General features: G+C 39.6%; 1 protein-coding gene across 1 annotated transcript; it reads left to right on the top strand.

Moving 5' to 3' along the window:
- Nucleotides 1-1,711: 1,711 nt before the first annotated feature.
- Nucleotides 1,712-27,405, top strand: LOC124275097 (sodium-dependent glucose transporter 1-like). The gene is made up of 3 exons (XM_046710585.1): nt 1,712-1,789; nt 26,145-26,434; nt 27,087-27,405. The coding sequence occupies exons 1-3, from the start codon at nt 1,721-1,723 to the stop codon at nt 27,403-27,405; spliced, it is 678 nt and encodes a 225-aa protein (XP_046566541.1). The 5' UTR covers nt 1,712-1,720.
- The last annotated feature ends 460 nt before the right edge of the window (nt 27,406-27,865 follow it).

Here is a 27,865-nt window from a genome sequence, read left to right as displayed (position 1 = left end):
ACTTCTCACGATGTACCGGGGCGGTAGGGTAGCATTTGTGGTTAAAGCGTTACATCGAAGAACCAGGTTCGATTCCACATATGGATACAGTGTATGAAGCCCAATTCGGGTGTCAGTTGCCATGATGCTGCTGAAATATTGCTAAAAGCGGCGTAATACCCTATTCACTCACTGACCCTCACGATGTCGACATTATAGTCCGCTTGGCTCAAAAGCAGACCGGTGAATTGCAATCTAACCCGAAAACTAATAAACATATAATATTCAATGAAATGCTGATCATAATGCAAACATGAGACCAACTTTGATGCAGAATCCTTCAATGATATATTCAAGTTTGGGGCTAATGCTTAAAAAAATGTGATATCCCAAACCCTTATTCGATTGATGTTCTAAAAGCATGGACTAAATATTGTAAAAGACTGAAGTTGATGAAGGTAACATTGATGATATAATCTTTGCACAGCCTTTTTGGTTTAATCACAGATTAAAAGCATACTCATCACTTCATAAAATACTGGGCTGATAAAGGAATCTTAACTATTAAAGATGTATGTGATAAACCTGAATTAATGCCTTTGGTAACACTAAAACATATGTGTGATATAAAGGAACAATGTTGGACTACAATTATGTTATACACGTCTTGCCTATATCCTGGAAACAAACTATTAGAAATAACAGGATGATACCTATCAACAATATGAACATTACCATTTGTAACAAAAGCCTCATTACAGTCTCAAAAGGATCAAGACTTTTCTATGAAAGACATATCAGATGACAGTAAACTTAGATATGTTCGAAATGGGAAAAAACCTTTTAATTGTGACTTTGAATGGCTTAAGATTTTCAGTATTTATAGATATTGTTTAAAACATGTTAAACTTCTTGATTTTCAGTTTAAATTCTTACCTGGAGTAATATATTCCAAAAGGGAGCCTCTTGAAAATGAAACTAGTAGATTCTGACATGTGCAGTTTTTGTAATGACCTACAGGAAACAATCTGTCATGTATACTGGAATTGTAAGGAAACCAAGACTTTTTGGAATGAGCTTGAGATCAGGATCAACTTGCCATTGGTCAAGTAAGAATCATACATTGGTCATGTTCAGCTCATCATTAATACGTATATACACATCTTCATTTGGCCATCGGTAAGTGTAAAAAGTGTGTGTTAAATCAGCATGTTTGATATGGCGGCAGTAAGTAAAACAATACTTTGACTATAGGCAATGGTCAATTACACTGCATTACGGTAATAAATCCCCATGCTCGAGTGTTTAAACAACTATAGCATGCATGTTACTGTGCCACTGGCAATATATTTAATGCATGCATTTACTTACTACTAGATATATTTTCGACTTATATCTACAAATAAAACAGTTACAATAATCAACGCTGAAATGTTTCATTTGTCACCGGTTAAGGAAGCTAAAAAATATAAACACAGGTTAGTTATATATTTAGAATACCGTAAATAACGTACTCAGTTCCGTAACTCTTCCATACCCAAGTTTAATACATATTATAACTGTCCTGTAGCTCCCACATCTGGAGCCTCACTGAACTATACATGTGTGTTATTTGCCCCGTTGTTGTGAAGCGTGTTCTTGACATCGCGAGGTAATAGTTTGGCCGGGGACATGGAGACAAGTGCAACTGTTGGGTCGTTGGCTTCGGAAGAAGAGTTGGACCACACGATGGGCAAACAAGATGAGGTCCAGAGATTACAGGAAGAAGTTTCTATACACGGCATGCCTTTTGTTCGGCAACTTCATGTCGGTGAGTGAAGCTGTTGCACACGAGATAAAATGAAACTAACCACCCACAATTTAAATGATGTTTGTGTAGCCGGTGGTGGGTGACAGAGAAGCTGTCTGTACCTGAACAACAGTCAAACAAACACGCAGATTCAATGACACCTGTTTGACTAAGTCCCTATGCAATAATAATAAAAATAAAACTCCACACTAGGTATGCTCATAGCGCTTACAATCAAGGCACAGCACATTATTACCCCGGATAACCAAAGCTGCCTGTTAGGCGCCAGAAGGTTATAGTCATATGACCTTTTTCAACCGGGTACCCATTTTCAAACTCACTTGCCTAGGGTGAGACCACAATGTGTCACATGTGCTTCGTTGTGGGGCATGACTCAAGTCCTAGAAACTCTCAGGAGTCAAGCTGGCAAACACGGTCACCCATCCAAGGACTCTCCGAGCTCGACGCTGCTTAACTTCACCGATTTGTGACCTGAGCTTTTGAGCACATGACCATGCGCCAATATAGAGTGACTTCCTAGTTGTCCAACACCTGGTCAAGGGATACTTCCAATCATGTAGGGAAGATTAACGACACAAACATTTATTTCATATTTCAAGTTCACATGATTCAAAGTCCACTTTGCAGGAACAGTGCGTCTTCAAACCACTCGACAACACTGTATAGAATACAGAAAAAATAATAGATGTTTATCATGCATTTCTTATTTGCGAACGTATTTTGATTAAAAGTGACATGTTTATATTACATTTTGAGGTTAAAGTAATAGACAAAAACTAAGGAAATATTCTTTCAGCTCAAACACATGTCAAGTGTGAAACATTATCACTATTGTGTTCCATCTACCACACGGAGTCTCATCCAGGCCTTTCGATGCAAATACATTGTTTTCAAATTGGAACACTGTGTAGTTATCTCTGCCAAATTCAGCTCGAAAACAACCAATCAACAACAAAGAAACGTTATACAATTAACCATTGTATTCTAAAGTTACAAATTCATAAACATTACCGCCAAATAATTACAATGACAGTACACTAGAGAAGTATACTAGAGAATGGAAGTACATTAGAGAATGGAAATTACAAAAGGCAAAAGCACTACAATTGCAATGGTTGTTTGAGATACTATAGCAGTGCTGTTTTTGATTTAAACATATTTATTGTCCTAAAGCAAACAGGAACTGGGCACAAGTGCACCACTTATGTCATCTTCTGGCAGTGGTATTAAAGTCAGTTATAATACTATACACCCACTAGCAACAGTTGCCAATCTCAGAATATATTCCTAAGCTGGACATCCGGGGTGAAAACATTATCTTCACGCAACTACTGGTGTTCTTAAATGAAATGACACATGCCACTGACCCATTAGATTATCTTTAAAACCTTTTTTCTAAATTGTTCAGTTCGCATAATGTATCCATTTATCTGGCTTATTTAATGTAGTTATGTTACTGTTAATTTGTTACTCACGTATTGGCATACGTGTGTGTAGCATTCATTCAGCACAGTGTGTCTAGGCAACCTATAGCCTGTTTTATATTGTATTGCCTTCTATGGTTAAAAGGTTTTTCCATACAAGTTATATTGTATATCTGCCATCCTCGTTGTTTTACTGTCCTTCGCTGACAGGGTTTTATAATTTCAAATGATTCATTCAGAATTTATTATTTTTAGTCACGATATGGCTGAAATATTGCCGACCTGACTTAACTCTTAAGTCATTCAGTGCAGTGAATTTGAACAAATCTCGCCAGTTAGTTCTGTCTCATGAGATGCTCCCTGTGAGATTTCCTGTCTTCTTAAATATCACCACCAATGTTCAATCCTGACATCTTTGATGTTGTTAGAAATGAGGAATATATTACCTCTGAGGCATAAATTGGGGGCACGGTATTCAAACGGGAGAAAAAAATTTAATGGGAAAGAAAAAAAGACATGTAATTGGATTAAAAAAACACACCCTGCACGGTAGACTGGGTCCCCACGTTGAAATTCCGCGGCGCGTCGAACACCTGGACCCCTGTTTTAACCTCACTAGATTTGAAATTGGGTTAAAACAGGTACCTAGCAACCCACACACGGTTGTCATGACGACCAACGGGACAGACGACCACTACAATGATGTGACTGACTGAGTGTCAATGTGCGCCGTTGTTCGTTATGTAAATAAGGATCTGATTGTATAGACTGTCGTCACTTTGCTGTCATACTGTGAGTGTGTCCAGAGAAATTAACGGTTGCACACAACATTTGGTGGCTTCAACAAACTCCATCATGCTTCACAGTGAGAGTTGTGAGAAACATATGAAATGATGATATTCAATGAAATCTCTGCAAACTAAATGCGTCCTACACAGAATATATGAGACTGCAGCCATATTGGATTTTAAGGTCTAGTACACTCTACAGTGGCAGGTGGATTGTAAGGTATAGTACACTCTACAGTGGCAGGTGGATTGTAAGCTATAGTACACTCTATAACGACAGGTTGATTGTAAGGTACAGTACATTCTACAGTGGCAGGTGGATTGTAAGGTCTAGTTCCCTCTAGAGTGGTAGGTGGATTAAAAGGTATAGTACACTCTACTGTGGCAGGTGGATTGTAAGGTCTAGTACACTCTAGAGTGACAGGTGGATTGTAAGGTCTAGTACACTCTATAACGACAGGTGGATTGTAAGGTATAGTACGCTCTACAGCGGCAGGTGGATTGTAAGCTCTAGTACACTCTACAGGGCAGGTGGATTGTAAGGTATAGTACACTCTATAACGACAGGTGGATTGTTAGTTGTAGTACGCTCTACAGCGGCAGGTGGATTGTAAGGTCTAGTACACTCTACAATGGCAGGTGGATTGTAAGGTATAGTACACTCCACAGCGGCAGGTGGATTGTAAGGTATAGTACAATCTACAGTGGCAGGTGGATTGTAAGGTCTAGTACACTCTACAATGGCAGGTGGATTGTAAGGTATAGTACACTCTACAGTGGCAGGTGGATTGTAAGGTATAGTACAATCTACAGTGGCAGGTGGATTGTAAGGTCTAGTACACTCTATAACGGCAGGTGGATTGTAAGGTATAGTACATTCTATAACGACAGGTTGATTGTAAGGTATAGTACACTCTACAGTGGCAGTTGGATTGTAAGGGATAGTACACTCTACAGTGGCAGGTGGATTGTCAGGTATAGTACTCTCTACAACGGCAGTTGGATTGTAAGGTATAGTACACTCTACAGCGGCAGGTGGATTGTAAGGTATAGTACACTCTATCACGACAGGTGGATTGTAAGGTATAGTACACTCTACAGTGGCAGGTGGATTGTAAGGTCTAGTACACTCTATAACGACAGGTGGATTGTAAGGTATAGTACATTCTATAACGACAGGTTGATTGTAAGGTATAGTACACTCTACAGTGGCAGTTGGATTGTAAGGTATAGTACACTCTACAGTGGCAGGTGGATTGTAAGGGATAGTACGCTCTACAGCGGCAGGTGGATTGTAAGGTATAGTACACTTTACAGCGGCAGGTGGATTGTAGTGAGTGAGTGAGTTTATATTTAACGTCACATCGGCAATATTTCAGCCATATTGTGACGAGAACATTTTACATTGTAATGGAATATGTATATATTATAAAACCTGTCATCGAAGGACAGTAAAACAACTAGAATATCACAATTAGATTTAAAACTAGTGTGGAAGGTTAAAACTAATAGCACTATTAGGACAATACAAGATAAAAACAGGCTATAGATCGCCAACAACTGAAGGTCGATCACCATACTAGGGACCATGGGGACTTACAGTACCTTGGCTACCTGCATGGACCCTAGTTGGATTTACACCATCCCTTCAGCTGCTGGCGATTGTAAGAAATGTTAGCTACAATTAAAATGACAAAAATGCTACGATTAAAAATCCTGGTAAGTTTAAATTGACTTTCGAAGTTTTGGGACTTACGTACCCTCTCAGGAGGACAATAATTTTACGCTACTTCAACCCCCTTTGAGGGTACAGCCACTAACAATCTCAGTTACTAATATAAACTACCAACAATAAAATATTTAGCTATTTACAGATCAGTCAACAAATCCAATTCTTTTAAAAATTCAACTATTAAATGATAATTTACATTGTTAAAAAGATCCTTCAATGTTTTGACATTAAAATACTTATCCCTTGTGACGGAATATTCAACACAGTCAAGCAGGACATGCTTGATCGTGATTCTTTCATCACAAGGGATACAAAACGGAGGATCCTCACCTTTCAATAGGTACTCATGAGTATATCTTGTGTGGCCAATACGACATCGTCGTAGAATGACCTCTTCAAATCTGGACTGACAACCCAAGTAAGTGTAACCGATATAGGGTTTTATTTCATGTAATTTATTGATACCTACTTGGGTGTCCCACTTCTTTTGCATCAGATCACGGATGTAAGTTCTAATGCTAGCTTTGTAGTCAGAGTAAGGAATAAGAAGTGGTGTCACAGATTTGTTGAGTGCTGCTTTGGCAGCAACATCGGCCATTGTATTCCCAGAAATGCCAACGTGGCTGGGTAACCAACAGAGTACGATGTCGTATTGGCCAGTTGCAAGATCATTATATAATTCTATAATTTCTATTAAAAGTGGATGTTTACAAGAAATATTTTTAATAGCCTGAAGGCAAGAAAGAGAGTCTGAAAATATTATATATTGTTTATATTTAGGGTGTCTATTTATATATTTAAGAGCTGTTAGTATTGCGTTTGCTTCTGCTGTGAAAATTGAACTGTCATTGGGTAATCTGGAAGATATTGTTTTGGACCCAATGACAGTGGCACAAGCCACTGCGCCACCATCCTTGGACCCATCTGTAAATAAGGATTTATATGTATTATATTTACTTTTTAATTGATTATATTCTTGTTTATATTGTAAGTCATTAGTTTCTGATTTTTTAAATTTAGTGAGTGTTAGGTCGACTTGTGGCCTAACCAATTGCCAAGGAGGAGAAGAAAGAAGACGGGAAGGCGATATATTCTCCAACTCAATGCCAGCAGCAGAAATATATTGTTGGATTCTTATCCCAAGAGGTGGGACAAGTGAAGGTTTTTTATTATACAAATCCTCATAAAGAGGATTAAAAACGCAAGTGTGAGCAGGATTGGATTCATTAGAATATAACTTTGTAACATATTGTAGGGACAATTTGATACGGCGAAGTTTTAAAGATGGCTCATCGGCCTCAACGTAGAGACTGTCAATGGGAGAGGTTCTGAAAGACCCAAGACAAAGTCTTAGACCCTGGTGATGGATAGAATCAAGTAGTTTTAGGTTGCTTTTACAGGCTCCACCATATACGATAGAGCCGTAATCAAGCTTCGAGCGGACAAGTGATCTGTAAAGGTGTAGGAGCGTAGCTTGATCCCCTCCCCACCTTGAATTAGACACGACTTTCAATAAATCGAGTGCCTTCAGGCATTTAGTTTTTAGGGATTTAATATGCGGAAGAAAGGTTAAATGAGAGTCGAAAATCAGACCTAAGAACTTGGCCTCTTTTACAACCTTGATGGGAGTGCCATTTAAAAACAGTTCTGGGTCTTTATGTGGTTTATATTTACGGCAGAAATGTATGCAATTAGTTTTTGATTTAGAAAATTTAAAGCCGTTTTCAAGACACCATTTATGTATTTTATTTAAACACAACTGTAGTTGCCGTTCTATAGTATGCATATTTTTACCGCGACAAGAAATGTTAAAATCATCCACAAAAAGTGATCCATCAATTGAATCGTTTAAAACCTTTGATAAACTATTAATCTTAATACTAAACAATGTTACAGACAAAATACTCCCTTGTGGGACACCCTGATCCTGATTATAATGGTCAGACAGGGTTGAACCCACTCAGACTTGAAATTGCCTGTCGGTTAAAAACTGTGAAATAAAAGAGGTAAACGACCCCTTAAGCCAAAATCATGTAAATCCTTTAAAATGCCATGCTTCCAGGTGGTATCGTATGCTTTCTCGAGATCAAAGAATATCGATACTGCATGTTGTTTATTTACTATAGCATTTTTGACAAAGGATTCCAAACGTACCAAATGATCAATGGTACTACGGTTTTTCCTGAAACCACATTGAATATTTGTTATAAGTTGATTGGTTTCAAGATACCAAGTTAATCTATTATTTACCATTCGTTCCATGGTTTTACAGACACAACTCGTTAAAGAGATTGGTCTGTAATTAGACGGATCAGTATGATCCCGGCCAGGCTTTGGTATGGGAACTACAATGGCATTACGCCACGAAGTTGGGAAATTCCCTGTAGTCCATATTGTATCAAAAATATTCAAAAGTGTTTCCAAACATGATTCAGGTAAATGCTTCAAGAGCTGATAGTGTATATTATCAGCCCCTGTGGCTGTATCATGAGCTTGATCAAGGGCGGTACGGAGCTCATGTAGTGAAAATAATTCATTGTAGTCTTCTCCATTGTCTGAGTTGAAATTAATTCTTTTCTTCTCTTGTTGTTTCTGATGTTTCTGAAACTCAGGAACATAGTTGGATGAAGACGAATGTTTGGCGAGTGTTTCACCAAGCTTATTGGCAATGTCAGCCTTATCAGTTAATAAATTATCACCGTCCTTCAAATGATGAACGGTAGATTTGGAACCTTTTCCCTTTATTCTTTGTATCATGTTCCACACCTTTGACATCGGTGTGCGCGAATGTATTTTGGAAACATAGTTTCGCCAAGACTGACGCTTATTTTGTTTAAATGCGCGTCGAGCCTTGGCATGTAAAATTTTAACTTTATCTAAATTGTGAACTGTAGGATGTCGTCGAAAATATTTTTCGGCTTTTTCCCTACACTTCCTGGCCTGTTTACACTCGGTATTAAACCATGGTTTGCGAATGTGAGGATTTGCAGAGGACTGAGGTATGGTTTGATCAGCTATGTCAGTGAGCTGATCTGAAAATATCTTAATTGGATCTTCAGTATTATCAAAACGATCAGGTGTAAGGTTTGAAGTACACAATAACTCATACATTTGCCAGTTTGCATTTTTAAACTGCCACCGAGATGACGATGAGTCAGCAGTTGGGGTCATGGCTTTTAGTACAGTGGGAAAGTGATCACTACCACAAAGGTCATCATGAACTGACCATTCAAATTCTTTTAATAAGTTTGCATCTGTGAGAGAAAGGTCAAGGGCTGAATAGGTCCCAGTGGCAGGATGTAAATAGGTGTTTGAATCATCATTAAATATGCATAAGTTATTGTCATTTATGAATTCCTCAAGGACTTTCCCTTTATTATTTGTATTTATACTTCCCCATAGAGGGTTGTGTCCATTCAGATCACCCATGATTATGCATGGCTGAGGGAGCTGATCGTATAGTTGTTGAAGCTCAGATTGTCGGAGTGTAGTAGATGGAGGTATGTACAATGAACACAGAGTAAATACAATGTGTAAAGTTATGCGGACGGCAACAACTTGAAGATTGGTATTAAGGGCAACAGGGCTGGAAATAACTCCTTGTCGTATGAAAATCGAAGATCCGCCTGAAGCCTTATCTCCAGGTGGAGAAAACGAATGATAACAGTTGTACTGTCTCAAATCAAATTGATCAGTCGGTTTTAAGATAAGTCTCTTGGAGACACAGTGCTGATGGTCGAAAATCTTGTACTAATAACTGTATCTCATTTAAATTCCTCCTAAGACCTCTGCAATTCCACTGGATCAGAGTTTTGGAGCCATTCATGGAGGCTCAATTGGGGGTCTAGAATGTATGGAATGACCACTCTCATGTATTGGAAGCGATGGAGTGACATCCATATGAAGCGGTTCAAATGGATTGTGAACCGTTACATGAGCATCCAAAGAGGGGACCTCTAAATGCTTTAGAGTTTTACCCTTTTTCTTTAACTGTTTTCGTTGATGTTTTGACAGTTGAATTGTCCCAATTTCCTGGTCAGATGTTGGCACAGTTAGTGGTTCTGATTGTTCCTCCGTCTGAGAAGCTGATGAGGTTTTGACAGTTCCGATGAGACAGATTTATCAAATGTGACCTGTGTATCTGTCACCCAAGATATCTCTGTCTGACAGGAAACAGATTGCTGTGAAACTTTAACAGGACAAGATGAAGATACGGCTGCAGAATAAGAGGAAACAGTTGTTTGTGTCGGTATTGGAACTAATTTTTGGGCTTCTGCAAAGAGATGTTGTTGGTATACTTTAGTTTGAGTATTTTAGACTGATGTTCAAAACTGGGGCAAGATTTGGATGATGCTAAATGCTGTCCAGCACAGTTGGCACACTTGATTTCATTTGTGCACTCTGAGCTCTCATGAGCCCCACTGCAACGGACACAGATAGAAACATGATTGCAAGTCCTGGCACCATGACCAAATTTTTGGCAATGAAAACATCGTAGTGGGCTTGGAATATAGACGTCCACACCGATATTAAAGTAACCAGCCTTTATTGATTTCGGAAGAGTGGAGAGGGCAAAGGTGAACAGGTAAGTATTTGTTTTGATAATATTGTTGTCCTGTTTTTCTGGTGAAGCGTTTCACAGAGGTAACGCCTTGATTTGTTAAAGAAGCAGAAATTTCATCTTCTGTCATATCAGACAGACATTTAGCTCTGTCCCGAACTATCCCTCTACATGAATTCAGTGATTTGTGTACCGAGACAACAACCTTAGTGTTAACAAACTCCTGGAGACCCAGCAGGTTAACAGATTGCTGTTTTCGAGCACATTCAACAAGCAATGAACCACTGCGAAGACGAGTTACATTCTTCACTTCCCCGCAGACACTTTGTATGCCCTTGGATACAGCGAAAGGATTGATTTTCAATGGATTTCCATCAGCAGAAGATAGAACGATAAACTTTGGCCAAGATTTTGCAACATCTGGAGAAACTTCTTCATCAGAAGACAAAGATTCTACGTGGCGACGTTTCGTTGTTTTGAAGAACCAGGGTTTGGGTTTTGAGACATGGCGTACGAATAGTATTCAACACCCTCGATCCCCACCCGCCATCGAGTGTCAACATGGACGGTGGTGCAGAGGTAACCATCTACAACACCAGGGCTACAAGGGTGTTATACTCCAGTAAATACAACGTGAATAGCCATATTTGCCTACCAAAAAAACACTGCCAGGCTGGTTCGGCCCATAACAGGTAATTGGAGACATACGGAATTCAGAGGGCGACATTACCAGATTGGCCCATGAGCCACCGCCTTCTGGCATAGGACTCTAGGCAAGATAAGATCATGAATAATTGGAATATAATTTGTAACCTACATATCAAAGTAACCAATACCCAATAAATTAAATGTGCAAAAATAGGTCTATGCACAGGGCATGGCGTGACCAGCCGATTGATAGAACCGGGCCAGTTCTACCACCCGTCTAGGTGAAGTAAGGGGCGAAGTGGTGTATTGGGCAAAAGGAACACGGTTCCAGGCTCCCAGTGCCCTCAACCACCAGCCTCCCGTCCTCCACCGACACAGGGGCGCAACCCACGGCAAACAGGTTGGTGGACCTAATATTCCCACGGGTCCACAACGGGGGGTTGAAGGGCGCTTAGCGTGACCCAGCACCCACCACGAGGAGGTGGCCCTTCATGGGTGCCGCAGGTGGATTGTAAGGTATATTACACTCTATAACGACAGGTGGATTGTAAGGTATAGTACGCTCTACAGTGCAGGTGGATTGAAAGATATAGTACACTCTATAACGACAGTACGCTCTATACGCTCTACAGTGACAGGTGGATTGTAAGGTATCGTACACTCTGCAGTGGCAGGTGGAGTGTAAAGTATAGTACGCTCTACAGTGGCAGGTGGATTGTAAGGTATAGTACTCTACAGCGCAGGTGGATTGTAAGGTATAGTACACTCTACAGTGGGAGGTGTATTGTACGGTATAGTACACTCTATAACGCCAGGTGGATTGTAACGTATAGTACACTCTACAACAACAGGCGGATTGTCGTTCATAACTGCAAATGCTCTCGTCACCACTCATATACGATTATCAAAAGCCATTTGTTCAGTCGCCGCCTGCACCCATAACGTCATTCTGAATGTTCCCTAGTCTCACTTGTTATTCAGTCACCAAGGTAACAGCGTCTTCATACACTTCAGTCAACCTTTGAATTATGTTTGATAAAGGTTTCAGGCATTCGAGACTGATTGTTGGCTGGGGGTGGAAGCAATGTTTGTTTGCTTTTTTCACATTTTCTTATTCACATCAGTAGGTACATTCATTTTATACAATAATCATACACATTGACAGGTGACATTTCTAGTTTCAATCGTTTTATACCAAAGTCATACAATCAAAGTTGTATAATTGCGGATCGTCTAAGCTTGAGCAACTAGGTAAGTCGGTGCTATGGGTGCTATTACTTGTTTGTTCATGGGTTCATTTGGTTTGTTTTCATAATAGCATCATATCATTCTGGGTAACCAAGAGGTAGAAACATTCATACATTATTATACAGATGTCATGCCTAATACAAGCTTGTACATGTTGACAGTTCACAACACATCAGTCTTCAAACATGAGTATATACATTCAAGTATTACTGCACAAAGATCATAGATTGTATACATTGAAGAGTCATAACACATCAGACCATGTTGTGTAATGGGTGCCCGTTTACTCCACATTCGTCTGGCTGTTTTTTCATTCTGGCAACATATCTTTCAAAGAAGCGATGGGGGATTCTAAGGGGGATGGGGGATTTTTAAATTTCTAATACAGCTTATGGATATAAATATTTATGTCTTTTTCCATCCGTGAATCGACACATATTGTAATTCACTATCTCAAAATTCTACTTCAAGCATGTTGAAAAGTCATGACACATCAGTCCATATTGTAAGTAGTGGTAGCCATTTGCTCATACATTCATTTATTTGGTTTCTTATTCTAACAACATATCTCTCAACTTGAAAAATATCTTTCAAGGTAGCAATAAAAGATTTGAAAGATAGAGATTCATTTCTAATACAACGTATATATAATATATATATATTTTTTTTCCGGCCAAAAGAATGTGGTTCACCAGTTTGAAGTTTGCAGTCCCCTGGATACCAAAGAGGATGGATTTAAGATTAAGCTGAATCTCAGACACAGATGTTGTCTCAAAAATTGTTCCAGATTGTACCAAAAATGACTAACCTGTGGACATTCAAATACTATTGTCGATCAACTTCATGTTAAATAATTCCTTTTTGGTGTATATAATGCGATGCAAAAATCTCTATTGGAAATCCTGTAGCTTGACATCTCTACAGCATTGTTTAGGAAGACTAAATATTTCCTTCCAGTTTAAGTCAGGTAAGAACATTTGTTGCCATTTACTACAAATAAATAGGGAGATAATTATTTTGCACAAGTATATCATATATCTTCCGAGATCCCTTTGATGGTTTAGTCCATTCCATGAGAAAGTTATTCATCCTAAGATCGTAGACACATATAGGTTTAGAATTGTCTGTCACCCTTATCCATTCTTTAGGGAGATTACTAACAACTTGTGTTTAGTTGAATACCAAGAACTTCAAAGTCACCATGAACCCAATCTAGATTAACATCTTCGCACACTTTAATATTCTTTCCAATCATTGACCCAAGCCATATTGCCTTAGTTTTATCTGAATTCATTCTTAATCCTGAATAATAGTAAACATTTTCCAAAGTGTTAATGGCAGCTCTTATGCTTTCTTCTGAGCCGTCCCCAAAAAGCTGTGTATCGTCAGCATATTGCCCTAATACATGCTCTATGTTTATGAAATAAATGCCTTTAATCGTATCATTGTCTCTAATCATAGTGGCCAGTATTTCGGCTACAAAAAGAAATAAATATGGGTAGATTGGGTCCCCCTGTCTGCAGCCTCTACCATTGTCAAAAAATGAAGAGAGATGGCCATTTTGTATGGCACAAGAGGTTGCATTGCTTATCAAAATGTGTACCCACTTTATCATCTGAGGACCAAAGCCAAACCTTTCCAAAACTTTAAGTACAGCTATTTCTGACACAGAATCAAAGGCTTTTTTCAAAGTCTATAGAAGGTAGCATACCTTTCTTATTCTTAAGTTTTGTTTCCAGGATGATGTCGTACAAAATCTTATATTGTCTGCTAAAGATCTCCCTGGAATAAATCCTGTTTGATTTTCGTGTATCAAAAGATCCAAAACAGTCTTCATTCTCTTAGTGATACATGTGCTAATAATCTTGTACAGACAATTTAAAAGGGTGATTGGTCGCCAGTTTTTAAGATATGACCTATCCTTGTGTCCTTTAGGCAGGCATGTTATAGCGTAAGGTATAGTGCACTCTACAGTGGGAGGTGTATTGTAAGGTATAGTACACTCTATAACGACAGGTGGATTATAAGGTATTGTACATTCTACAACAACAGGCGGGTTGTCATTCACAATTTCAAATGCTCTCGTCACCACTCATATATGATTATCAAAAGCCATTTGTTCAGTCGCCGGCTGCACCCATAACGTAATTCTGAATGTTCCCAAGTCTCATCATATACTTCAGCCAACCGTTGAATTATGTTTTAAAGGTGTCTGTCATTCGAGACTGATTGTTGGCTGGGGTTAGAAGCAATGTTTTCCACGTCTCCCTATAAAATAATTTAACTGATAAAGTTTTTAAAGGCACTATATCACACCACAATTCTCCAAAAACAAATAATGCATTTCTCTCAATAATACTAACTATCAGCCCTCGGGGAATATTGTAGTTAGATTACAATATTAAATTACAAAGTTCGAATGAATTAATGCAACGTTGCATTTAATCGACTCTCGCGCCCTTTACCGGCCGAACATATTTCAAGCGAACGCCATAGAGTTATGTCCCTTGGAACGATCTTTCCGAATATCCTACGCACAACTTGTTTACATGCCATATATGGCAAGGGTTTTCTGTTTGGAAGCTGTTCGCCTCGAAGTTTTAGTTACCTTATCAGGCACGTCGTAAGGGATAATAAATCGGTTTACAGCTCACCTGGACTATAATTCATACCTGAAAAAAACACGCACTTAACCTAATTAATGTCTACCCACATAACATAATTAATGAGGTAATTAGGGCGTGAAGGATGAGTGGGAGTGGCCACTGATCAGTAGCCGGGCGTCACTCTGTTGATTAAGTAATGAGAGTTGTCTACTGTGAAAACATTTAATGGACTTTGAGAAGTCTACTGCTAATGTTGTTACTGCTGTGTTCAGGAAGGTGAAGCTTCGTGGGTGTTTCTTTCACTATGCTCAAGCTGTTTGGAGAAGAATTCAGACTTTTGGACTTGTTTCACTGTACAAGAAAGACCCTGACTTCCATAGACTAGCAGCTCGTACCAAGGCTCTACCTCTTGTTCCGCTTGGGGAAGTTCAGAATGTGTGGGTGGATGCAATCCCGATAGTCCCCAAGGAGCAGAAGTAACTCTGTTCATGGACTACAGTATATGACAGCTTGGGTGGAGGGTACGTCCTGGACAAAAGAAGAATGGAACCACTTCGGAAATGATGGTCACAGAACGAACAACCACGTAGGACGATGGCATTACAGGCTCCCCTCGTTGTCCAAGTGTCACCCTAACCTATTTGACTTGTGAAGCTGATCAAGCTTGAGCACTCCTGGGCCTCCTTTCACAAAACATTAAGGTGAACGTAAGTCACTAAGGTAACCTTAGTGCAATGTTAAAGAATGGGAGTTAAGGTTCACCTTAGTAAAGGTTGCTTCGTGAAAGGAGCTCCAGGACTGAAGAAAGACTGACACAGCAGAGAGGTCACTCATGGGAAGCAGCAAGGAGACGTCGCTATGTAGCAGTTGAGCCAAGACCAGGCTACTCACTGGCACCATCACTGTCCTGGAGTACACAGACTCAGTATCCCACTTACTTGGTGTTTGGGAACAGTGAACAACTGAGTGAAGATGAACAATGTGACTTTGATATGATCTGTCATGAAAGTGTGATATCATGATAAATTATACATATGTGTTCCATCTATATGTGACATTTATCTAGATCTCAATATGAATATTTGAGCTCGGTTGATTCTTATAATTCAGCCCTCCTGTTGTCAATAATGGACTAGTCCAGAAATAAGCCATCCCATTCCTATAAAACCAGTGAGGGATGAATGCCTAATGAACTTTACCTGTTTGAATGATTTTAGGTCATGTTGGCTGATGACTAATAAGTCTTTTATTGTATCACCAGGAAGATAAAGTGAGTGCATATGCCCCAATATATATGACATAGACCAAAATATTGTCGAAAATGTGTGACATTGTGCCTATAAATAATAAAATACATAAATATGTTTGTGGCAATATGTGCTTGATCGCACACTGGGATCGTGAATTATTTTAGTGACCCAGGTAGAAAAGGCTTTATCGTCTCTGTCTGAAGTAACCTTACCGGTGTCAGACATATTGAAAGGATAAAAAACGAGGTCCCCGTTTACATCATGGCCTGAGTGGAATACATTTGCTAAAACTTGGTACAAAGTACAATTACTCAACGAATAACACAAACTTGATAAGAAAGGGAAACAAATTTTATATCATATTTATTACTTATCCCTTTTAATGTTTAAATAACCGACCAATACGCTATCTTGTGTTCTCTAGAAGAAACGATATGTGCAGCAATACAAGTGTTTACTGAATGGATTGTCGATCGTATAACCAACCTAGGTGACTGACGGGATGGTTTGGTTAGGCTCGCTGACTTCGTTGACACATTTCATCTCATCCCAATTGCTGTCGACGTTTGGACTGTTGACCACTGGATTCTCTGGTCGAGAGTCTCGATAATTTACATACTGGAATATGGCCAAGTGCAGTGTAAAAGGTGACATGCAACGTAAAACACAACTTTGCAGATTCTGATACCTTTCGGTATGGACTTACAGTAACAAATGATCACAAATGCAAATTCAACTTATATAGTTGTAAAATAACGCTACGAACAACACACACACACACACACACACACACACACACACACACACACACACACACACACACACACACGAAATCGGAGTTTAAACGATTCACTACATTCACCCTAGCTGGGGTGAAAAGTGGTTAAACAGCTGTGCTTCGCTGCGCTGCACTGCACTCATGGCGCATGCGCAGTGAAAAATTGTCTGCCTGCCTGTCTGCTAATGACAATATGCAATACACAACTTCGATCACTGACCACATGCAATTTGAACTTAACATGTATCAGGATATAAACCATAGACAAAATGCATTGATTTATGGCTCGTGCACCCGAGTTCGGTCTCTGTCACATTATGTAATTACACAGACAGGCAGGTATGATACTTGTACACAAGACATGTTATGGTATCTGTTGACTGCAAAATGTTATACACAAAAAAATGAGCATGTATTTACAAAGCCCAACATCTCTATACACACACAAAGAGTGTATCGGCAAATGAACCAGCCAATGAAAGACTTCGTTATACTAGTCTGGGTTCGGTATCCCGGCTGCTTCGTTTCGAGGGAAGTAAATCCAAGTACAAAATATTGCCCATTTGATTTGCGATTGTACGCTTATAATTTTGTTTATTTTTCTTTTCATAATCAGCAATGTATGTTATATGTCATGAATAAGTGATAATTGTGTTTTAATTATGTTTGGTTTTTGGTTGCATGTGACCTTTTAACAACAAACAAACAAAACCTGATCCTATTGCTAATGAACTCTTGAGTGCATCAACGAAAACAGCACTCAACAGCGATAGGGTATATTTTCCGAATGGGAAAAAACAATAAGAAGTACTAAACTTGCCTGAAGCGAATTGAAAATGATCTTACGACTGGAACCTTTCATAGGTGCACAAATCAGCACAAACTTTCCCGAGTCGAATTAATAATGATTTAAAATCTGTTATCGGTGCACAAAGGAGCACAAACTATTAGAGGCGAATAAATTCTAAACACCTGTCAACGAAGGACAGTAAAACTAGACTATCACAGATATAAAAATAACTAGTAATTAAATAACTAAATCTAAAAACCTTTAACTGTAGAAGACGATACAATATCAAAAGCAGGCTATAGATCGCCAACAACTGAAGGTTGATCACCATACTAGGGACCAAGGGGACTTACAATGCCTTTGCTACCTGCTTGACCCTCGTTGGATTTACACCATCCCTTCTGCCGCTGGCGAGTGCAGGACATATTAGTTTAAATCAAAATTACAAAAATACTACCTTAAAGTCCTGTTAAGTTCATATTTACTTTGAAAGTTTGGCGACTTACTTATCCTCTCAGGGGGACAATCATTTTTTTATTAAAAATATCTTTCACTGTTTTGACATTGAAATATTTATCCCTTGTGATGGAAAACTCAATACAGTCAAGCAGGACATGGTTGACCGCGATTCTTTCATCAAACGGGATACAAAACGGAGGATCCTCACCTTTAACAGGTATTCATGATTATATCCTGTATGGCCAATACGAAATCGTCGCATGATGACCTCTTCAAATGTGGACTGGCAACCCAAGTAGGTGTAACCAATATAGGGTTTTATAGCATGTTATTTATTGATACCTACTTGGGTGTCCCGCGTCTATTGCATCAGATCACGGATGTACGATCTAATGACTTTGTAATCGGAATATTGAATGAGAAGTGGTGCCACAGATTTGTTGAGTGCTGCCTCAGCAGCAAGATTGGCCATTGTGTTCCCAGAAATGCCAGCGTGGCTGGGTAACCAACAAAAGACGATGTCACATTGGCCAGTTGCAAAATCATTATATAATTCAATAATTTCAATTAAAAGTGGATGTTTACAAGATGTATTTTTATTAGCCCGAAGGCACGAAAGAAACTCTGAAAAGATTATATACTGTTTATATTTGGGATGTTCATTAATATATTTTAACGCTGTTAATACGGCGTTTGTTTCTGCTGTGAAAGTAGAGCTGTTATCTGGTATTCTAGAAGATATGGTTCTGGATCCAACGACAGTGGCACAAGCAACTGCTCCACCATCATTGGACCCATATGTAAATTAGGATGTGTATTCATTATATTTATTTTTTAATTGATGAATTTCTTGTCTAAATTGTAATTCATTAGTTCTGATTTTTTAAATGCGGTTAATGTTACGTCGATTTGTGGCCTCACTAATTGCCAAGGATGAGAAGAAAGAAGACGAGGAGATACATTTTCCAGCTCAATGCAGGCAGCAGACATGAATTGTTTAACTCTCAGCCCAAGAGGTGGAACAAGAAGACTTTTTGTCGTACAAATCCTCATAAAGAGGATTAAAGACACAGTTACATGCAGGGTTAGATTTGTTAGAATATATTATATATATATATATATATATATTGTAAAGATGATTTTTATACAGCGTTGTGTAAGAGATGGTTCAGCTTCCTCGACGTAAAGACTGTTAACAGGAGAAGTTCTAAAGGATCCAGGACAAAGTCTTAGACCTTGGTGGTGGACAGAATCAAGAATTTTAAGGTTGCTTTCGCAGGCTCCACATATACGATGGGGCCATAATCAAGTATAGGTGTAGGAGTGTAGCTTGATCCCCTCCCCACTTTGAATTAGACACGACTTTCAACAAGTCAAGTGTCTTCAGGCATTTATTTTCTAAGTACTTGATATGTGGTAAGAAAGTGAGATGTGAGTCAAAAATAGGTCCCAAGAATTTGACACAGTTGTAATTGCCTCTCTCTATTGTAGTCATATTTTTATCACGACAAGAAACATTGAAGTCATCCACGAAAAGTAATCCAGCAACTGAATAATTTAAAACCCTTAAAAGGCTGTTTATTTTAATACTAAATAGTGTGACAGATAAATTGGTGCCTTGTGGGACACCCTGATCCTGATTGTAATGATCAGACAGGGTTGAACACACTCGGACTTGAAACTGCCTGTCTGTTAAAAATTATGAGATAAAAAGAGGTAAACGACCCCTGAAACCAAAATCATGGAAATCCTTGAGAATGTCGTGCTTCCAAGTAGTTGTCGTATGCTTTCTTCAAATCAAAGGAAAATTGATACTATGCGTTGTTAAGTTGCAATTGTATTCTTAACATAGGATTCCAATGGTACTAAATTAGTTTATTGGTTTCCAAATACCAAATTAACCTATTGTTTACCATTCGTTTCCATGGTTTTACAGACACAACTCATCAAAGCAACTGGTCTGTAATTTGAAGGATCGCTATGATCCTGGATAGGTTTTGATATAGGGACCACAATGGCCATACGCCACGAAGGTGGAAAATTCCCTGATGTCCATATTTTATCAAATATATCTAGAAGAGTTTCCAGACATGAATCAGGCAAATGCTTCAGGAGCTGATAGTGGATATCATCAGCCCCTGTCGCCGTATCATGAGCTTGCTCAAGAGGTATGGAGCTCATGTTACGAAAATAATTCGTCTGAGTTAAAATTTATTTATTTGTTCTCCTGTTGTTTCAAAAACTCAGGGACATAATTGGATGATGAAGAATGTTTGGCAAGTGTTTCATCAAGTTTATTGGCAATGTCTGTTTTATTAGTTAATAAATTATCACCGTCCTTCAGAGGGTTACCAGTAGATTTTTTAACCTTTGCCTTTTACAGTACAACCAGAATTTATTGAGAATTTAAGATTGTAATTTTTGAAAAAAAAATTCACTCATTACTCACGTACTAAATGTGAATATTAGCAGAACATAACTCCAGATTCAAAGACAGGTGAACAGTTAGTATATTGTCAAGTCACCATGGGCAGCAATGTAGGCTTCAATGCGGCGGGGCATACTACTGATCAAAGAAGTTAGAAAGTCGTGGTCCATGCTGTCCCAATATCGGACCACCTCTTCTTTCATTTCAGCAATATTTGTCAGATTTTTCTTACTGACACTTTCCTTCATAAATCCCCAAACATTTTCTATTGGATTTAGGTCAGGGCTATAGCTTGGCCAATCTAATAATGTCATATTTTGGGTCCGAAACCAGGCCTGTGAATGCTTTGAACGATGTTTTGGGTCGTTGTCCTGCTGGAAAATCCAAACATTTCCATAGAACACGTGAACAGATGGAAGTAAATGTCCCTCGAGAATATTTGTATACCGCTCACTGTTCATATTCCCTTCAAATACACAGAGGGGCATTGCCCCTAACACAGATATGCCACCCCACACGTTAAATTTCGGACTGTACTTTGGGCGCTGATACAAAGGTTTTTCAGTTTGTCTGGTCCAGAATTTCAGTGCATTAGGAAACAGCCACACAAAACTTTCATCTGAGAAAATCACATTGTCCTAATTAAAATTTCTATGCTGTAAGCACCAGTTCAACCTTCGCTCCTTTCGTTTAGGTTTCATGATTGGTGATGGAATTCCTCGACTTTTCTGCCAACCCATTGCATGCAGCTCAGTTCTAATTGTCTCCTTACAGACAGCCACAGTTCCTCTATCAATCATATCTAGCCTTAAGTTTTCTAAACTCCTTTGGGTCTTTTTAGAAACAAGAATACCAAGCCGCCTCCTGTCACCGACAGTCAATTTTCTGGGCCTACCTGCGCCTCCCTGGTGCTCAATGCCATATCCATTTGCAATATTTTTCAGAACACGATAAACAGTGGACAAAGGGATGCCTGTTCTACTTGAAATCACTTTAGCTGATCTGATGTCCTTGTTATAATACTCTAAAATCAACTTCACCTTCTCTAAATTATCCATACTGACGATCACTGAAATTGTCGTCTGATAGCAAGTAAACAAAGGGGGACAACTCTTCACAAACTAATGAAAAAGGATGAACGGAGTTGTCTCTCTTGAATGAAACCAAGCCCTTGGTAGCTGGTCAAGGTTGTTTATACTAGATATCCAATTAAACATATTCCCAAAAAAATTCTCAATAATTTCTGGTCATACTATATGTTCCACACCTTTGACATAGGTGTACAGGAATTGATTTTAGGAACATAATTTTTCCAAGACTGACGCTTATTCTGTTTATAAGCGCGTCGAACCTTGGCATTTGAAATTTGGACTTTGTCTAAATTATGGATGGTAGGATGTTGGATTTCTGGCCTGTTTACATTCAGTATTACAACCATGGTTGACGAATATGTTGGAATTGCAGAGGACTTGGGTATAGTTTGGCCAGCAATGCCATTGAGCATATCTGAAAACAAGTGTACAGGATCTTCGCTGTTCACAAAAACACCATGTTCAGTGTGTTCAGTGTGTAAGTGTTCAGTACATAGTGTTTTATTATAATGACCAATCACCCCTATCGGAATTCCTACTTGATAAAGGTGGATCATCACCAGGGGCGATTGTTTTGAGAATGGTGGGGAAGTGATCACTCCCACATAGGTCATCATGGATCTTCCATTCAAATTCAATATATAAACTGGAGTCAGCAAGTGATAGATCCAGGGAAGAGTATATTCCGTAGTTAGATGTAAATAGGTGGTTGAATCATGATTGAAAGTACAGAGATTATTATCCGAAAAGAATTCCTCGAGGTTTTTACCTTTATTGTTAGTATGGTCACTTCCACAAAGTGGGTTGTGTCCGTTTAGATCGCCCATGATAATACATGGCTTTGGGAGCTATTCACAGAGATTTTGAAGATCGGATATCAGAAGATGGAGAGACATATAAACTGCACAGCGTCAACGCAATGTGCAGAGTCAGACGAACAGCTACAGTTGGGAGATTGATGTTAAGAGGAACAGGACTATGTGTGATATCCTGCCGTACCAAAATAGAAGCACCTCCAGTTGTTTTATCTCCTGCAAGAGGAAAAGAATGATAATCACTGTATTGTGTTAGATTAAGTTGTGAGTAGTTTTTAGATAGGTATCTTCCAGACATAATGCTGACGGCTGAAAATGCTGTATTACTAATTGGATGTCATTGAAGTTATTTTAAGTCCTCTGCAATTCCATTGCATTAAAGTCGGCAATTGAGTCATGGTGGCGATCTCTCTCGTGAGTGTGAGGAGGAGGAGGAGGTATTCCTCCGATTGTCTTCTGAGGACAGAGTAACCTCCATGTCAAGAGGTCCAAAGGGGTTCGTGAGAAGAACCTCTGAAGGTAAATGGACAGATGATGGCTGTTTCCTGGCTTTTTTTCCTTTTGTTTGTGATGAACTGACTGAGGTGGGCTGTTTGATAACTTTTTTTGACTGTATCACAGGCTGATACTTAGTCTGAGAAGCAGAAGTAGACGGTGTGACTGGGGACATGGGTTCAGTAACTGGGGACTTTCGCGGAGCAGCTGAAAGAGGACGTTGCCACAGAACGAGTGCCCAGAGCAGAATATGTGATTTTTTATTGGAGCTGAGGTCTGATTGTGGAACAGTATTTTAGCATCGAAGTATGAAATGGGTTTTTTTCACATTTGAGCTTCATGATAGCTGTCATCCACACCAACACACCAACATCCACACCCACACCCACAACCACTATCACACCCATACCCACACTCACACCAACACCCACACTCACACTTACACCAACATCCACATCCACACCAACACCCACACCCACACCCACACCCACACACACACTTACAGCAACATCCACACCCAGAGTAGTACATGTCTTGCCATACAGGGCAGGATTTAGATGACGCTGGATGTGGGCCATCCCAATTGCACATTTCAGATCGTTTTCACAGTCAGTGCCCTCGTGGTGGTCTCCACAACGGTGACACACCACAGAGTTACGGCAAGATTGTGAGCCGTGGCCGTACTTCTGACATTTGAATGGACTGGGGACGTACACCTCCACTCTGATATTGAAATAGCCGCTTGAATTGATTGTGGAATTGTTGAACGAGCAAACGTCAAGAGATAGGTGTTCGTTGTAGTGGTGACACCATCTCTCTTGACAGTAAAACGTTTTACTGATTCCTTTAATTCTGTAGCAATATCTTCTTCAGACATGTCTATCAAACAACGAGCTTTGTCTCGAACAATGACACGACAGGAATTTAATGTTCTGTGCACAGACACAGCAACCTCAATACAATGTATTTGCAACTGTTTTACTTGACATTCTTTAAATGACATTTAATTGACAAAGATTTAGAGATTGCTGTCTCCGTCCATAGTCGACAAGAAGCGAGCCACCATAAAGACGGGTAACATTTGATACTTCCCCACAAATACCAGCAACGGCCTTGGAAATGGCAAAATGGTTTAATTTTATTGAATGTGAATCAGTAGCCTCAGTCACCAGAAACGAGCCCAGGAAGCATCATTTGATGAAACATTTCTTGAAGTATCTACGACATTTATGAAACGTCTTTTCTATTCGTTTCTAGATGAACCAGATGTTTTGGGATCCATAATAAATGTAAATAGTTTCAGCATCCCTGCTCCCCATCTACCACGGAATATCAACAAGGACGGTGTCATGTTGCACCGGATCTCCGAGATGCTGATAACAGGGGTGTTATACTCCAGAGATACAAACATGAAAAGCTATGAGAAACTAAAAGAATAGCCTGGTTCGGCCTTAGACATCATTCCCAAGAATCACAGATTTCAGAGGTCTATTATTACCAGATTGACCCATCAGCTACCGCCTTATGGCATAGGACATAGGCAATTTATACATGACAATTTCCATGACTGACAGTCATTAATAATCAAATATATTCAAAATACTTGTAACAGGAATATTTTCCATGCGCAGGGCACGGCCTGAACCGGGCCAATTCTACCACCCGTCTAGGTGAAGTAAGGGGCGAAGTGGTGTGTTGGGCAACAGGAACACCTGGTCCTGGCTCCTGTGTCCTCAACCACCAGACTCACGTCCTCCACCGACACAGGGGGCAACCCACAGCAAACAGCTTGCCCAATTCGGTTTTACGACCAGCAATGGGGTGCGGTGGACCTAGTATGCCCCCGGGTACACCCGGGAGAAAGAGTTATTAGCGTTACCCAGCACCCACCATGAGGAGGTTGCTCTTCAAGGGTGCCAGTGTGTCTTTGAAGTGGACAGATGAAGATTTGATCGTGCTCTCGTGACGCACCTTCTTTGTTGTGACAATCACGTTGCCTCATTTCTGTATTGGGATGCCTAGTCTATTCTTTTAACAAGATCGTGATTGTGTAACTTCACAATGTTTTGACTGTATTATATCGCTGTTTTGAAGAGGCTTCCTGTTTAGGAATAATAGTAGGCATTGAGGAACGGAGGTGACTTTTCGTTACGGTCACAAAACATGAAGACAGGTTTCCTGCGGGTTTATAAGCACAGAATGTTGTTTAACATTTTTTTAATTATTAAATCAATTCATGAAATTCAAAATGGTAAAACAATTATAATGCATCATGCCAAATTATAAAACGATTGTACTTGTAGTTTTTGAGTAAAGCGACTGAACACCGTCACGAAATGTTTTCTGCCAGACTATAACTGAAATGTGTACTTGCTACTACACCTACCTATCCTACATTGGAAGTAATTTAGTATTTTCTGTATTCTAAAACAACCACGTTTAGTTCCCCATGTAGATTCCCATCTACACTATAAATTCTCACATGAGATTCAACAAAACATCCAAAAAATCGAAAAGTTTTACTCTTCACTGAGGGGCGGTCGGGTAGCCTAATAGTTAAAGCGTTGGCTCGTCACGCCGAAGACCCGGGTTCGATTCCCCACATGGGCACAATGTGTGAAGCTCATTTCTGGTGTACCCCGCCGTGATATTGCTGGAATATTGCTAAAAGCGGCGTAAAATCATACTCACTCACTACTCTTAACTGAGTAATCGTAAAGTTTTTCTGCTATTTCTGTGCTCTATCGCGTGCTCTCTGCTCCACTCTGGGGCGGTGGGGTAGCCTAGTGGTAAAGCGTTGGCTCGTCACGCCGAAGACCCGAGTTCGAATCCCCACATGGGTACAATGTGTGAATCCCATTTCTGGTGTCCCCCGCCGTGATGTTGCTGGAATATTGCTAAAAGCAGCTTAAAACCAAACTAAGTCAGTCAGTCAGTCAGTCTGCTCCATTATGATATTGCTGAATATTGCTAAAAGCGGCGTAAAACCAAACTAAGCCAGTGATATTTGCTGGAATATTGCTAAAAGCGGCGTTAAACTATACTCACTCACTCACTCTCCTCAACTCTTCTCGTATGTGTTCCTCATGTTTGTACTACAACTTGTACTTCAATCTGAATCTATGAAGGAGTTGTCGATATTATTACACATGATTAGCATTTAATTTCTGGATTTTGTCCATGCGAACTTGCTTTGTTATGGATCCATTTCGATCATTGTATAAAACCTCTTCTGATTTCAGGGTTGGGTCAACGGTCAGAGAGGGCCGTCCCTACTGGACTTACAGATCATCACGGGGACGGACTTGTCTCAAGGCTCCGCCTTTTTCACAGCTGCTGCCACTGGATCTGTGGTTGGAGCCGTTGCTGGTGGAGCCATCTATGACCGGTTCAATAAATACCTGTCGCTGTTCATCTCGATGGCCGGGCACGGACTGACTGTAGCTGTGATTCCACTGTGTTCACCCTACTGGCTCATGATCACCATGTTTGCAGTACACGAGTTCTTCCTCGGCATATTTAAAACAGGCGTGTGTGTGTCTTCATTTATTTAGAGTTTTATGCTGCTTATAGCAATACTTCAGCAACATCACGGCTGGGGACACCAGAAATGGGCTTCACATATTGTACCCATGTGGGGGATCGAACCCAGGTTTTCGGCGTAACGAGCCATCGCTTTAACAACTAGGCTACCCCACCACCCCACTAATTTAGAAAAAAACGGAACTTTATGGCATGAGGCCCCTATCCGCAGCATAGGATGAATTTTGCACATATTTATGCCATATATATAAACTGTGCACCAGGGTTTGAAAGTGGCTAAAATAGATATTAGAAAAAGACATTCGATGGTGACGCATTTCATACGGGTATTATAGGCCAAATTAAATGCATGACAACTGTAAATAGTACAGCCCAGTAAATGTGTTTTCTTGTTTAATCTCAAGTGTGTACTTTCTAATGCCCGACAAGTTATTCTGATGGCATAAATATATCCATAGTTAGAATAATATGGATGTCAACTTATGTTATGAGAAATACAACGTTTCGGAGTATATACTAACTTCTTTATCAGATGAATGAATGCTATGACGCATATATATATATATATTTGCTGGAATGTAGCGGTCAACAGTATTCATGTGGATCACAGCTTGTGCTGTGGGCTTTTCAATGTCTATCAGCTTTCCTGCGATGCTGACCTGGATTGAGAAGGACTTTGTGGAACTCTCGGGTAAAATCATGTCCGTCATCTTTATAGCTGTAGGTCTGGGTGGAATGGTCAATCCTCAGATCATTGGTCATCTGATGCAAGTATACAGTCCTCTCTGGTACAATTATGTCCTGACCATCGAGAGTGTTCTGTTGTTCCTCAGTTTCCTAATGTTGGTGTGGCTTGTGAAGAAAGTCCTGAGCAAGCATCACTTATCCTACACTGACACAACAGACACAGCGGAAGAAATGGAGGAACCTCTGGATGAGGATATAACCCAAGCTTCATAATAATTTAGATTTAATTTGTTATAGGTCTTTTTGAAATTGTTTTATCGCAGCTGACATTAATTGCACAGGAACATCCCTTGCATTTTGTTACTCTTCTCCACATTTACTTAAACAGAAAAGTAACCCTTGACCATTTAAAGATTACTCTAAGTGTTGTCAAGGGAGTGGTCTGATCATTAGCCTGTATGTATTCCACCAGTTTCTACAGTTTTCCTACACCCCTTGCCAAAATGAAAATTAATTATACTTTTTCCCGGTGTCTTTTTTGGTCCTTTTTTTTATATGGGGTTTTGTCTTTCCTTTATAAACGTTTACGACAGATATTTGTGAATCCACATTATACAGCGTTTCATATGGAAATTCGGTGAGTTTATCACAGGATTAGCAGGGTGCAAGTAGTTTATCATCTGTAGGTATCTGATCAGTGAGGGGAGTCAGGGTTGTTCAGCTAAATTAGTGG

The sequence above is a fragment of the Haliotis rubra genome, unplaced genomic scaffold (genome assembly GCF_003918875.1).
Source record: "Haliotis rubra isolate DU_JTF1 unplaced genomic scaffold, ASM391887v1 Scf1981, whole genome shotgun sequence".
In the NCBI taxonomy this organism is placed as follows: domain Eukaryota; kingdom Metazoa; phylum Mollusca; class Gastropoda; order Lepetellida; family Haliotidae; genus Haliotis; species Haliotis rubra.
Note: the sequence above shows the minus strand (reverse complement) of the source record. Positions and strands in the feature narration are given on the sequence as shown.

Excerpts from the sequence above, each read along its gene's own strand:
- LOC124275097 (XM_046710585.1), top strand. The coding sequence starts at position 1,721 with ATGAGGTCCAGAGATTACAGGAAGAAGTTTCTATACACGGCATGCCTT. Across the intron at positions 1,790-26,144 it reads TGTTCGGCAACTTCATGTCG|GGTTGGGTCAACGGTCAGAG; the intron begins GTGAGTGAAGCT and ends TTCTGATTTCAG. Across the intron at positions 26,435-27,086 it reads GGCATATTTAAAACAGGCGT|CTTTCCTGCGATGCTGACCT; the intron begins GTGTGTGTCTTC and ends AATGTCTATCAG.